The sequence below is a fragment of the Leuciscus leuciscus genome (genome assembly GCF_965113295.1).
Source record: "Leuciscus leuciscus genome assembly, chromosome: 3".
NCBI lineage: Eukaryota > Metazoa > Chordata > Actinopteri > Cypriniformes > Leuciscidae > Leuciscus > Leuciscus leuciscus.
The window spans coordinates 17,882,295-17,897,612 of record NC_138727.1 but is presented as its reverse complement, the minus strand read 5'-3'; the positions used below and the strand labels follow the sequence as shown (position 1 = coordinate 17,897,612).

The 15,318-nt window shown below is 38.9% G+C and overlaps 1 protein-coding gene across 1 annotated transcript in view; it reads right to left on the bottom strand.

The window, feature by feature from the left end:
* Positions 1-15,318, bottom strand: part of dnah6 (dynein, axonemal, heavy chain 6) — a 127,018-nt gene that overhangs the window by 52,682 nt on the left and 59,018 nt on the right. Inside the window, exons 42-53 of the mRNA XM_082164569.1 lie at positions 15,132-15,289; positions 13,597-13,728; positions 12,138-12,309; positions 9,943-10,089; positions 8,195-8,268; positions 7,862-8,016; positions 7,467-7,698; positions 5,652-5,804; positions 5,364-5,504; positions 749-991; positions 487-654; positions 3-238 (exon numbers count right to left, since the gene is read on the bottom strand). Of these exons, the coding sequence (XP_082020695.1) occupies positions 3-238; positions 487-654; positions 749-991; positions 5,364-5,504; positions 5,652-5,804; positions 7,467-7,698; positions 7,862-8,016; positions 8,195-8,268; positions 9,943-10,089; positions 12,138-12,309; positions 13,597-13,728; positions 15,132-15,289 (2,011 nt within the window). The remainder of the gene's footprint in view (positions 1-2; positions 239-486; positions 655-748; positions 992-5,363; positions 5,505-5,651; positions 5,805-7,466; positions 7,699-7,861; positions 8,017-8,194; positions 8,269-9,942; positions 10,090-12,137; positions 12,310-13,596; positions 13,729-15,131; positions 15,290-15,318) is intronic.

Genomic DNA, 15,318 nt, shown 5'->3' with positions numbered 1-15,318 from the left:
ACTTGTTGCTGAGCAGAATGCACACCGCCTCCATTACAGTCATGACGAGGTCTGGTGGTTTGGTGAAGACACGGATCTCTGATATGTCAGCTTTATCCAGGGAATTCAGGGCCTTATTGGCACTGTCGAGTGCAGGCAGAGCCTCATCCAGATCACGCTGTGCATCTTCTGCGATGGCCTGAGTGTCCTCTGCCTTTACCTTAGCTAAAGCTTCATCCTCCTTCACAACCCTACGCACCTACAAAGGTCAATAGTAAAGAAGTAACTAGAAGTAAAGAGGTCAATAAAAGTAAATGTTAACTGTTAGAATATATACTTTTACGAGTATTATTGAGTACGTATGAAAAATAAAAAAGCAATAATTTGTTTGGGGATTTTCAAAGTGGACAACATTTCAAGTGGAAAAAAATAGAATTAATATACAGGTAATTGAGAGATCCTGTGTAAAGAGAGGCAGAATGGTTGTATTATTATTAATACACACACCTGGTCAGCGCTCTCTTGGTCCACAGCAAGTTTTTCCATCAGAGCATTGACATCAATCGATTTCTGTTCAAGCACGGGCTCCAGTGCAGAGAGGTCTTGCTTCATCTTATCAACTACTTCATTTGTCTCCAGCAATTTAGTAAGACCATTTTTCACGCGATCTCGTGCCTATGCAAACAAATACATGTTACATTCCAAACATTGAAACAACATCGAATATTTATGCATCTTGCTTCGCTCATCCATAGCTTCGCCTCCTCACCGCCTGCAGCTGTTGTCTCTTTTCTCCCAGCATGCTCAGGTATAGGTTAATAAGCTCTAAATAGGAGGTGGGCGTGGTGTAGTAGTGTCTGCGCAGTTCAGAGTAAAAACGTTCTGCCATGTCGGTCACACTAACATGGATCTCTACACACATCTCTGAAAAACACTGCTTCATCTCCTCACTGCCAAAATCCACGTTCTGAAAGAAGGTCTGGGACACAGAAAGCAGAGCCTCACGAGGCCACTGAAAAATAAACATGGAAAGAAAGAATACATTTGTGGCAGTCAGTTACATTTTCTAACATGTGAATTGCATATTACAGTTGTTGTTTTTTCGTTTTTGGATGCAATATTCCTTTAAATGTTCATTTCCTTTTTATGACTTTTTTATGTATGGTAATATATTAGCTTCCACAAACCAAGTACAAAAATATAATGCAGATCGCACTGAAGACATTATAATAAACTATTCTTTCATTTCATCCAGCAAGAACCATAGCTGTCACCTTGAAATATGTGGGGCGAGTGTGAGCGTGTGTTTATACACAAGTAAACAAACACGCGGTGATGGAAAAAAATAAGCAAATAAAAGCAGGGTGAACAGCCGTATGGGCTTGCAGCTTAACGCTAATGAGCAGCTGCAGTTGGCCAGCGCTGAGTCATTCATCACACCCACAATCACTACACTACAACAAACAACACAACAAATAAAATCGACACTAGATGCAAACGCACTACACACACTTTATAGTAATTAGCAGAACACCTTGTGGTACACAACAGCCCACAGAGGTCAGTCAACATGCGTCTCATTAGATAATAGAATGAAACAAATGAATGGAGACAAAAAGATATTGAATGATGGGGCCAGAGCATCTGTATGTGTGTGAAGCTCAATCCCTTTTTTTAGAATCAGATTTCCGTCTCTGCGTCATTCTATAAATAAGTACCATTTGTGTCCACGAAATCTAAAGAAAAAGCTAATATTAAAGAGGCCATATTATGCCCTTTTACAAAGTCTTGATTTTGTATGCCTTGGGGAGGAATTATTTAAATGAGGAATATGTTTTTGTGACGTTTACGTTTACGTATAAAGAATAACTCCGTTAGGAGTGGACTTAGTGCTTTATAACTAATATAAACAAAATTTCAAAATTTCAAAATGTAAAAAAGCATAATAGGTCTTCTTTAAGTGTTCAGAAAATGACAAATATTCATTCAAAATTAAATCTAAACTTATTCTATTAAAATATTATATGTGATTGTGGTGTATGTTTATAAACATTTATAAAATAAGTTTATGCATTTTACATGTCCATATAGCCAATCATAATTGTTTTTTTTTTACAAATATTTATTTTAGAGATTGCTGCAAAATATGTATTGGTTTTTCCATTCAACCTCCTAGATCAATCGCAGTTTTATAAACCCATTTATTTTAAAATATGACAATTTATTTGCGATTGTGGATTTAGATTTTTTTTTTCAACTACACTTAAGTTATTCATGCATTTATTCATATATTCATGCATAAACTATATAGATTTGGAGTTACTCACTCTTGAAACGCCACTCAGCCAATCAAGATTCAAGGATGAGAACTAACTGTTGTATAATACCCTTTATAGCCTAGTCAGGGTAGCAGCATATTTAATTTTTGACAAGAATGAAAACGAGGCAGTGAGGTACAGTGCGTTTAATGGATTATACTGTTGTTTAACAACATACGACTGTTCCGCTGTCAAAACGTATTTCTGGAAAAAAAACTATCAGTAGACAAAAACTCCAAGAACCAGTTTAAAAAGTTGTCATTTGTGAAAATTATGTGATCTAGGACCTTTATACAGTGCGTCCCATTGTAAGTCACAGCCTCGTTTTTATCTGCGTTAAATTCAATATGGTTGAAAGTCTGGTTGAACCAAATTCAATAATCTGACTAAGGTCTATTAATTTAGCTTAAAATAGCACAATCTTTGACTCTTTTATTTACTCATTTTCCATCTCCCCCCCTCTCTCTCTCTCTCTCTCTCTCTCTCTCAGGGCCTGAACCAAAACCAGCAAAAAACTGTGTGAAAACTGAACGGAAGTGTAGGGATGAGTGAGGACGAAATGCATAAGTAGTCTTTTTAAAGCATAAAAGTATATACAAGGATGACAGCTCCTTATCATCATAGTATGCTGCTGCCTGTCTGGCATAAGTGACTCTTTAATATGTGTAGGGACTGGGGTAGCAATTTCCCTTATCAATGTTCCATGCTATTACTGGACAGATTGGCCCTGGAGAATAGATGTGCTCACAATCCTGATGTACACCAAGACTAGTCAGAGCATTTGAAGGCATATTTGTAGAATTTCTTGCAACACATAATTTGAGTTAATAAATTATTCTGTTTGGTCTCATTCTAAAACTAACAGTGTCAGAAATATAGTGATCTAAAAATAGGTTTCTATGATTTTTTTTTTTTTTAAGAAAAATTTTTTTTTTTAAATGCTTGAACATTAGTTGAGGTTGATTTTCTTTAAGCCCCGATCTTTACAAGTTTGAGGCATGTCAGTGAGAAACATAGCGGACTACCACAATACTTAAAGGTACTGTATTTGGCAGTGATATTGTCAGGCTTTTCAATTTACAGCGAAGTAAGCTAATTGCCTGCACAGATTATGATAGCATTATAACATAACAATATAATATACACTCACCTAAAGGATTATTAGGAACACCTGTTCAATTTCTCATTAATGCAATTATCTAATCAACCAATCACATGGCAGTTGCTTCAATGCATTTAGGGGTGTGGTCCTGGTCAAGACAATCTCCTGAACTCCAAACTGAATGTCAGAATGGGGAAGAAAGGTGATTTAAGCAATTTTGAGCGTGGCATGGTTGTTGGTGCCAGACGGGCCGGTCTGAGTATTTCACAATCTGCTCAGTTACTGGGATTTTCACGCACAACCATTTCTAGGGTTTACAAAGAATGGTGTGAAAAGGGAAAAACATCCAGTATGCGGCAGTCCTGTGGGCGAAAATGCCTTGTTGATGCTAGAGGTCAGAGGAGAATGGGCTGACTGATTCAAGCTGATAGAAGAGCAACTTTGACTGAAATAACCACTCGTTACAACCGAGGTATGCAGAAAAGCATTTGTGAAGCCACAACACGCACAACCTTGAGGCGGATGGGCTACAACAGCAGAAGACCCCACCGGGTACCACTCATCTCCACTACAAATAGGAAAAAGAGGCTACAATTTGCACGAGCTCACCAAAATTGGACAGTTGAAGACTGGAAAAATGTTGCCTGGTCTGATGAGTCTCGATTTCTGTTGAGACATTCAGATGGTAGAGTCAGAATTTGGCGTAAACAGAATGAGAACATGGATCCATCATGCCTTGTTACCACTGTGCAGGCTGGTGGTGGTGGTGTAATGGTGTGGGGGATGTTTTCTTGGCACACTTTAGGCCCCTTAGTGCCACTTGGGCATCGTTTAAATGCCACGGCCTACCTGAGCATTGTTTCTGACCATGTCCATCCCTTTATGACCACCATGTACCCATCCTCTGATGGCTACTTCCAGCAGGATAATGCACCATGTCACAAAGCTCGAATCATTTCAAATTGGTTTCTTGAACATGACAATGAGTTCACTGTACTAAAATGGCCTCCACAGTCACCAGATCTCAACCCAATAGAGCATCTTTGGGATGTGGTGGAACGGGAGCTTCGTGCCCTGGATGTGCATCCCACAAATCTCCATCAACTGCAAGATGCTATCCTATCAATATGGGCCAACATTTCTAAAGAATGCTTTCAGCACCTTGTTGAATCAATGCCACGTAGAATTAAGGCAGTTCTGAAGGCGAAAGGGGGTCAAACACAGTATTAGTATGGTGTTCCTAATAATCCTTTAGGTGAGTGTATAACAATAAAGTTTGCAGTGGCTTCATAAATTAATTAAAAACATAAAAAAGCAAAACACACCTGATACACATTTCTTTGTTCTTCATTTACTAGAACTAAAGTTTAAGAACCTGCTGTATTTTTGTCTAATTAATTAAGAGTAAGTACACCGCCATCTTACTCCGATGAAAGCGACTTGAACGCACCTGCTGTCGTAAACACGGCTTCCCACTACGTAAATATGAACTTCCCAGGAGGACTTGAACGCACCATTAGTGCCGAACGCTATTTGCATGACGTTATTGCGACCCGTTTGAAACTCTGCTTACCACCAGCTTTTTGTAATTAGCACTGATTTTTGTAAATAAGGCACGATCTGTAATAAGCCATTACTGTATGTGATTTGCCTGTGCATATTTAAATTAAGTCACCGTTATTCTTTTTAGTATACCCATGTTTCCTCTCTATGGAACATGAGGAAACGTGTGCAAACTTAATTTAAATATGCACAGTGAAGTACTATTCCAGCACATACAGCAGCTGGTTAAGTGTGGTTGCAGGTGGAATCTGAATAGAACACAGGGTTTTCACAGGCACAGGGGTTTAGTGGTGAAGTTGTTAAATTAATTCACTGCTCAGTAATTTTGGTTTGAAGAAGCAGAAGTAAGATTCTGTCTGAAAGGATAAGGGAGTGATAAAAGGGAAGAGGCGGATTCTCACCTGTACAAACCAGTCGATGGTGCAGCAGTTAACTAGCGAAGGGAACATGCGGCAACGTGACCGGAAGGAGTCGCCCACAGGGCTCATGCACAGCACTATATGCAACTTCTCACGAACACGAGAGATAAAGAATTGGAAGACCTTGAGACACAAAGACATAAACAGAGATTAGACAACTGACATCTAAACAGAACACTAGACCAGCTAAGAACAAATAGTGACGATTTGCACAATGTTTTGTTTAAGGTCATGTTGCGAGATTGGATGGTTATTGGTTGTATCACACACCTCATCCCTGTTTCCTTCAGAAATGCCAGCTTCTTTGGCCTTGGGGCTAATGGCAGCCAGCACCTGTTTTAGTTCATCCTTCTCAAAGAGGTTTGGTACTTCACCAGAGTTCAGCATGTTATTAATGTCCTCCAGGAACTCTTCCACCACAATCTGAAGCAGATGAGAAAAACAAAATCGCATGGTCAAACAATATCATTCGGCCACAAAGATTTAAACATTTTGATGCATCACTTTTAAGAATTAATGCCATTTGGCATCATTGATTTAAAATCTGGCATGTCTTGAAGGGCTGAGTTTGAATACATTAATTTTTAAATGAGATAATAAATCAGAGAGGAACATTTTCAGTGAATGATTACTTAATTTTCATTCTGTTCCTCACTCAAACCTATCACACTTTGGTCTGCATACACACACACACACACACTTGTGGGTATTTCAGATATAGAATTTAAACTGGAAGGTCACACACATTCTAAGGGCAAGTTTGAAAAACAATGTTTCGACTGTGTGATTCTCCCTTAAGTTTACTCCCTTAAGTCTATCAAAACACTAAAATAAATGACATTTAAAACAGCCTATACAATCAAAGATTCTTATTCCCATTAGTAAATAACTGTACAGATGGGCACACAAGCACACACACGCACACTTCACAACATATATCTCATGTCTATAGCACCAGTCTGTGTCTGTCTCGTTAGGAACTGCACATTAAATAATTTAGGGGGTCATTACTGCTGCCAAACCTGAATGCTGAATCACAAAGCAGTAGTAGTCTCTGCTTTCATGAGGCAAGACAGTACTTTACAGTACTGGCAGAGGGCCCGGAGTCATAACAGATGACCTACTGTCTACTCCACAGCTCTGAGAAAACCTCTCTGCATCCAGATTCATATCAGGATATCAATAAATCATAACTTTTGAATTGGATACAGGAGGCTGTTGGAGAGGTGCGGTTTTGGGTTAGACTGGGGCAAGCATTCCAATTTCTAGACCCTTATTTTAACTCCCATCAATCAATCAACAACAAAAAAACTCATAAAAAGAAATTTGTAAACTGGCATTGAACTGACATTGAAAACATTCAGACAATAGCTGTTTTCCCTGTTGAAAGGACAGAATGGAGCAGAAATGTCATGGATGCAGATGCTTTTGTGGGACACAAATTCAAAATAAGCTAACATTTATATCTCATATTTTCCTGTACAGTAAAAGTGATGATACACAGGGCAACTTTTTTTGAGCAATGTTGCCAGGCAATGTTGCTTGGGCACTTTCCCATTGAGAATTTCTATCTGGATACTTTAGATCGGTCGTGAGCCCTGTGTCTCACCTGGTTGCCCGTTGACGGCAACATTGCCCAGCAACATTGCCGAAAAAGACTGTGTATCATCACCTTTAGCGTTTGGGACTGACAATATGTATGCACAATATTGGTAACATATCAGTTATAGGCTGATTTTACATACATTTTCAAAGTAAATTGGCCAATATTGGACACATATCAGCCAATATTGGATATTTATTGTGATTGTACATGTACATGATAATTTCCCCTGTTTTTATATTCAGAATGCCTTTGCCATCATTCCAGTTAATATTTAAAAACACTAATCATTTAAAAGTTAAATGTAACCTTTAGGAAATCTCAAAATAAATATCCATACAGTTCATTATTATATTGTGATGCATATGTTTACTTGTAGCATTTAAAATGGCTGATTTTAGTTTTTAGTGTTTTAGTTGTTATTTGTACAAAATCGTATAGAATTATAATAGACCATTTATAAACAGATTATTTGATTGTACCTGCGTGTCTGTAAAGAGGAAGACCATGTCCTGGCCTTCCACACCTGCCATTCTGTAAAGCTTACGCAGATCTTCGTGGAAGCTCTCGTAATTATAACCACGGCACAACTCAATCTGAAAGCAGCGGTAACCACACATGTGAGCAGCCAGACGTGTTAGAGATTGTTTTCCTGTGCCCCCCACACCAACCAACAGGGCATTGCCACGTTCTTGCCGAATCATGCGGGCGATTCTGTTGACAGGGGAAGAGATGTATGGTAAGAAAAGAAGGTCAACTGGGTGGATGATAAAAAACATTCTATTGGTAAACGGATCACGATGCCCAGGCTGAATGGCGGGGTCATCTGAACACCTTCTTTGTGATCACCAGATGAAGAGGCAAGCTGCTTGCTTACCGAGACACGTGTTCAATGGCATCTTGGAAGAACACAAGCTTGGTTTCCTTGGCAAAGGTCGTGTTGTAGTCATCCAGGTAGTCCTGCAGCACCTGGCGAATCTTTTTCATGTCCGTTAGATCCTCATAGACACGGTCAGCCTTGTCTGCTCCAACCTGCACAATATGCATTCAATAATTTAATAAGAAAATACTATCTAAACATCATTAAATCAAAAAAGGATTGCTCTAACTAGCTAAATACGGCAGTTTAAAACAGTAAAATGTAAACACACTTAAAGCATTCCACTGACAGATGCAAAACAGACAGAACAATCCAAAAAAGTACTTTTACCTTGATAAAATCTCCAAAAATGATGGGCTGGTTCACAAAGTACATTGGCTCTATGTTTATGCTGAAATGTTTACCTGTTGGACAAAAGGAGCAGTTCAGGGTACTAAAGTTTTAGGTAAAGGGTGACAGATTGGGGGCAAAACAAAAATAAATAGAACATTCTGATAAGTCACACTGCAAAATGAGAAGGATTATAACATTGTTTTAATCTGACCTACTTGCCTCTTTCTAAGAAGTAAAATTGAATAAACTAATGTTTGAAAAATCCTTTTAAAGTCCCCCTGTGGCCTGTTTATATCTCTACGTGGTGTTTTTAAAATGCTTTAAAACAAACCATGTGAAAATTCATAAGTCAACACCATTGCTGAGTATTTTCTCCTTAAAACTGCAGTGAACCAAAGACAGTCTCAAAAACGTGGTTTGAGATCGCTGGTGTTATTGACGTCACTACCTGTTAAACCAAGGTGAGTGGAGGCAGGGCTAATTTGCATATTCATAGAACCGCGTATACTAAATGAGGCAAGGATTTAGAGTTACAGTCAAGCTATTTTAAGGCATTAAAGGGATAGTTCACTTTGAAATAAATTTTTGGTATGTTTTAGCTTACCTCAAGGGCATCCAAGATGTAGGTGTCTTTTTTTCCACAGTAGTTTCAGTTTTGATATTTTTAGGTCAAACCGTTCTTGTCTGTCAGTCATAAATGCAGGTCTATGGTCATTATCTCAAAACACAAGCACAGAGTCCAAATTAAAACAATTCCCCGTCGTCCAAATTAAACAATTCCCCATCGTAAGTACACATTGATGGCCTAAGACACGAAACGAGCGGTTTGTGTGAGAAAACGAACAGTATTTATATCGTTTTTACCTCTTATACGCAGCCATGTCGAAGTGATCTGATCTGACGTGTGCGCAGACTGGTGCATAGATATATACACACTAGATGTCGCCTTGTCTACAGCAGTTCATTGGAACGAATATCTTTAAGGCGACATCTAGTGTATATATCTATGCACCAGTCTGCGTACACGTCAGATCAGATCACTTCGACATGGCTGCGTATAAGCGGTAAAAACGATATAAATACTGTTCGTTTTCTCACACAAACCGCTCGTTTCGTGTCTTAGGCCATCAATGTGTACTTACGATGGGGAATTGTTTAATTTGGACGACGGGAAATTGTTTTAATTTGGACTCTGTGCTTGTGTTTTGAGATAATGACCATAGACCTGCATTTATGACTGACAGACAAGAACGGTTTGACCTAAAAATATCAAAACTGAAACTAATGCGGAAAAAAAGACACCTACATCTTGGATGCCCTTGAGGTAAGCTAAAACATACCAAAAATTTATTTCAAAGTGAACTATCCCTTTAAGAAAAAAATTCAAGGAAAAAAAAACTTTTAAATATGTCATTTTGGTGATCAAGGGTGAGTTTTGAGGATAAAATTGACTACAGGGGGACTTTGAGGCTGCAATTATGAATTGAACTGTAAGTATGAATTACAGTTAGCGTTTTACGATATCAGCATATGCAATAAAACAGCTTTTATACATCATGACGCTGCTATTAAAATTAAAATAATGTTTTTCGACTTTGTGGCCACCTCTCTACCCACCTACTGAAAGACATTTCAATGTATATTGTATTGCAATATTCCATTAAGAATATATGCTTTCAAAATTGTCTGGACTAAACTGGACAAAGAGATTAACAGTGAAAAGGATTCAAGGGTCAGAGACTTACTGGCCATCTCAGAGATCATAGTATTGAAATAGCTCTTGTCCTCGTTGTTGATCAGTCGATCGTGGAAAACACGTTGACACTCGTGACAGAACAAACGGAAGATCTGGGTTTGATCTCTCACTGTAGTTGGCTCACACTGCAACATACCTATACAGAAACACACATACACAGGCAGAGAATTTATATGATTTTCTTTAACATAAATAAAGATTCTTCATTATGTCTTTCCTTTTATAAGAATGACTTGTGGTAAAGAATCAATTCTGTGTCTACAGATCAATGAACAGTAATAGATTAACTTGTCTGTGACCTTTTGTTAATAAAAACACACATAAAAACATAATGGTGGTTGTGCTGATTGGTTTTAAACACATTGTCAGTATTTATACAAGCCTTCAATTCAGCACCTGGATGGGTTCTAAAGGATAAAAGAACATTTTAGCAGCCCCCAAGTCTCCTGTCAAATTACGAAAGAGCATTTTTATTGGCCATTTGGAAGCTCTTTACAAGCCCTTGGTGTATTTAAGCACTAGACTCAAGTTGCCAAATACTCTGGACAAAAAGGCTATGAGTTATGGATGCATTGTGATTTGTGTGCAATTTATAAATTGTTACTGTTATAAACTGCAAAAAAAAAAAAAAACAACACTCTCGACCCTGCCTGCCCTACCACCCAACTACCACCCAATCTGCCAGCCCTGCCAACTACCGCCCTTTCTCTCTTCTTCCAAATTTTTCAAAACTCCTTGAGCGTCTAGTTCACATATCACAATACATATCCGTCAACTCCCTCTACCCCCGATTTCAATCTGGTTTCCGTCCTTCCCATTCCACGGAGACTGCTCTCCTCACTGTCCAGAATCATCTGGCCAACTCCTTTCATGCTGGCCTCTCTTCAATTCTCATTCTCCTTGATCTCTCCTCTGCCTTTGACAAAGTCAATCATCCCATTCTCCTCTCCACCCTTTCCAACCTCGGCATTTCTGAAACACCCCTTAAGTGGCTGCACTCATACCCATCTTCCCGCACCTCTGCTGTTGCTTTCAACAGCTTCACTTCTCCCCCCTCCCCTCTGACTGTTGGTGTTCCCCAGGGCTCTGTCCTTGGACCCTTGTTCTCTCTGTACACCTCACCTCTTAAAGCTCTAATTTCTTCATTTAATTTCCCCCACCATTTCTTTGCTGATGACACCCATATTTTATTTCCCTTCCCTTCCTTCACCCCTGACCTCTCTGCCCGTATAACTGCTTGTTTGACTGCAATCCAATCTTGGATGGTTTGCCAATACCTCCTTATCAACCCATCAAAAACCGAAATCCTTTTTTTCCCCTCTCCTTCTCCCCCCCCTCCCACCCCCACCATCTCATTTCCTCCCCTGTCCCTCATTCTGGTTAACTCTGCTCACAACCTCAGCCTCATCCTCATCTTTGACGCTGCCCTTTCCCTTGCTGATCATATCTCGGCCACTACACGCACCTGTCGTTTCCACCAGAAATCTGCAACATCCGCAAAATACGCCCCTCCATCTCTTTCTCTGCCACTAAACTCCTGGTTCATCACCCGCCTTGATTACTGCAACTTACTCCTTCTTGGCCTTCTCTCCTACGCCTTCACACCACTACAGCTAATTCAAAATGCCTCTGCCCTTATTATATTCAACCTCCCCCACTCCTCTCATACCCTCTTCTTCACCAGCTACACTGGCTCCCTGTTTACTATCGCTGCTTATTTAAATTCCTTACCCTAGTCTACAAATCCCTCCATGGTCTTGCCCCACCCTATCTGGCTGCACTTATCACCTACTATGTTCCCTCCAGTCCCTTACGCTCTCAATCTCTGCTGTCCCTCTCGGTCCCACCCTCACCCTGTGCCCAATCCCGTTTCCATTCCTTCTCCCTCCTGGCTCCCCTTCATTGGAATAAACTCCCACTCCATATAAAACAGTCCCCTACACTACGCAGTTTTCGCTCCTCCCTTAAAACTCATCTTTTCACCCTAGCCCATCCCACTGCGTATCCTAGCCCCTAACCCCCGGTCAGGACTCTGCTTGCTTGGCCAACCCTGCCATAGCCTCTGTTCTCACTGTAACACTGTAAAGCACCTGTAAAGGCGCTATATATATATATAAATAAATAAATAAATAAATAAATGGCAGCCTTGGTAAATTCTTTGCAAATGTCTGAAATGTTTTTTACCTTGCACACATTTAGAGAGGTCTCTAAGGTTGAAAACGTAGTGAGATTTTGCTGGTGTAGGCAGCAGGTCTACACTCATACGATGGTAGATCTCAACAGCAGCATCCACAATGTTGTCGGCTGCCTGCTTCACTGCTACGGGAAATTCAGTGAGGAAACCCTCTAAAATTGCCTACAAACATGCACATATAAGAACAGAAGTCAGTTTGCACAGCAAGCATAGAGTTTAGGATAGTAATATTTCTAAGCGTAAAGTTTGTCTGAAGACCTTTACCACTATGGACAGCTCCAGCATTGACCAGTTAATGCGCTTAGACTGTCAGTTCAAAACCATGGACAACTCCAGCTCTCAGGCTGTGGCTTCATAACCATGGACAGCTCCATTTCTTAATGAGCTACTCTGCTGTCAACTTTCTATATAGGAAGCTACTAGAGATATGGAAAACTGCATATTTTAAAACTCATCTAGTCGGTGGGTTGTCTTAATGAGGAAGCCCAATTATGCAGGTTAAGGCTCATGCTTACTGAACACAATTCAGATGCTTAAGGGATTCTTAAGGAATGTTCACATAATATGAATTCAAAAACAGCTAGATTGACATGCAACATCATGAAAAAGAACAGAACTTGACGTGTTCTTAAAAACAAAAGGCTCAGAAATGTCTTGTATTTGTTGTTGAAAGGTAGTAACTGTAACACAATAAATATTTGTCAAAACAGTTCCAAGTTAATTGAAATATTTTTTTTATCATTATATTCAGTGTTGAATTCAATACATTTCTCTCAACTCATCCATCATCTTGAAGAATAAGAAAAATATTGTCGCAATGCATTCTGGTACTGACTTATCTGAGAAGGATAATGAAATTCTGCCTTAAATTTTGGCCAACACATGGTATTGGTATCTTAGTATACTAATAATTGTACCTACCTTTTCAAACAGCTGTAATATACAAGTGAAGTATACTTTCAGCTTTAATATGCTGTCTAGGTAGGCAGCTCACCAGGTTTGGGAACACAGCTTAAGTTGGCTCAAGATCATTGCCTTTTCTAAGTCAACAGACTGGCACAGCATGCAACAGCTTTAAAGTCAACATGAAACAGTGCTGGCTACCCATTGACTGTCATGCATACAGTATATGTGACATATTTCTGAATGAAACAGGTTATTCAATGAGAAAAAATAAATAAAAAATAGAGCAAGACTTGATTTTATCCAGAGGGACAAGATGGAGCCAGGTGGTTGGAAGGAAATCATAATGTCAACTAAAAAGGAAAGTTGTTTCAGATGCAGAGCAAGTTATTGATTTTGATACATTTATTTGGAATAATGTGCAGCGGTGACTCAAGCACAATAAGACCAAGCACATAAAAAAAAAGTAAATAGGTCAATTTTGATTTCATGTTGACTTTTAAAAGAAAAATGTTCATTCAAAATGAGTGCTACCATATGTCTGACCTTAAAAATCTGTTTGAGGCTGTGCTCAGAGGGCGTTGGGAGGCACAGCATGCTGAAGTGGCGGATGAAACGAGGAGTCACAGGGTTACGACCTCCACCAGGTGGTGCACAGGCTGCGGCTATAGTCATATCCTTTAGGGAGGAGAAGGAGAGAGAAGATGGTGAATAAGTGCATATGAAAAAATTTCCAAGGGACATCATTTAACTTTTTTGACATTTCCACTAATCTCATCAAACCTTTACTAGAAGAAATTAATGTAATATTGATTACAACCCAAATTAAAAGAGCCTTTTTGACAGCTAGAAACTTAATGAACAATTTCTCTTCAAATGACAGAAAAATCATTCAGGAAATGTTGCTGTGTCAAAGCAGTGTCATATTCAGCAACCACAGAGCTACACTAACCCAAATCAGTTTCTCCAAGGGCAAAGCTAAATTGAGTACCACAAATCATCCTTTTAAACCTCAGCGAGTTCTTTCCTCTTGCCATATTTCTGTATTTTATTTTATTGTAACTCATATTTGAGATTGATGAGTACTGAGGTTGACTGCAATGTCTCAGATCACCATATTTCTCTGTAACCTTGCCAAATCGCATAATTGTCCTTGTTTATATTATGCACTTTTATCTTTGTTTGTACAAGTGTATGAGTGTGTGTGTTCAACAAGCAGAGGGTTTACTTGATGCTGGTGTGTGAAAAATACATAATTAAGCATCATTCCCGAGGTGAGACAACAATCAAATGAGAGCAGCTACTTCAAACATCAAGAATTAGTGCCGCTCATTATATAATAAACATTACAACATACATTATTTTCTATCCCGATAGAGAGAAGGCAGAGTGAGAAAATGTTTAACGATTAAAACACTTGATAAAATTGGATTGAGGTTCCTGAGGATTCTGCGAAAACTGCTGGTCTCACAGCAGTTGCCCAGGATTAGGGATGGGAATCTTAAGAAAGGTAACAATTCTGGTTCTAGTAAACAATTATAATATGTATTTACAATAAACCTCCAAAATCCACACCAATTAGTAATTAGACAGATTTAAATCTCATTAAATACACATAACAGAGACTTAAGTACACATAAGAGTTTATTTTGACATAACAAAAACTTAGTCAAGATCCATTCTGATCAATTCAAGGTGTCCAAGTGAGTCATGAGACTGTGATGGATTTGTGAGCAAGATTTATTAAAAAAAAAGTGCCTCATGAGAGTTCACAAATTAGACTACAGTGGCTGTGCTGTATGTTTGTTTAGTGGTAATACTGTGGGAGCTTTTTAGTGTTATGTCCAGCATTCTCATGAAGAATTCTGACCTTCAAGAATCGAACAAAACAGAAATTTGAACTTCATTCAAACTACACTGTTTATTTTTATTTATTTTTCCTTTTAAACAAAACCGGTTTTGAATAAGAAATAATTTTCAATTCCCATGCCAGGCCAGTAAAGTCAAACAAGGACAAATCTGTTAATATTTCTCATGTGTTATGTTTCCATTTTCTATGTGTAAGTGTCTGGGTTGCTTACGTGTATCTCCTTCCAGAAGAACTTTTCTCTGTCATAGAAACCATGAAAGTCCTGGAACTGTCTGAGTAGCTCTATAGGGGGCTGAGAGCCATAACTGTCCAACTTTGGCATGTTCAGATCATCCACAAACACCACAATCTTTTTATTAGCAGGAGCACCTGAGATACATACACACACAGATGATTTT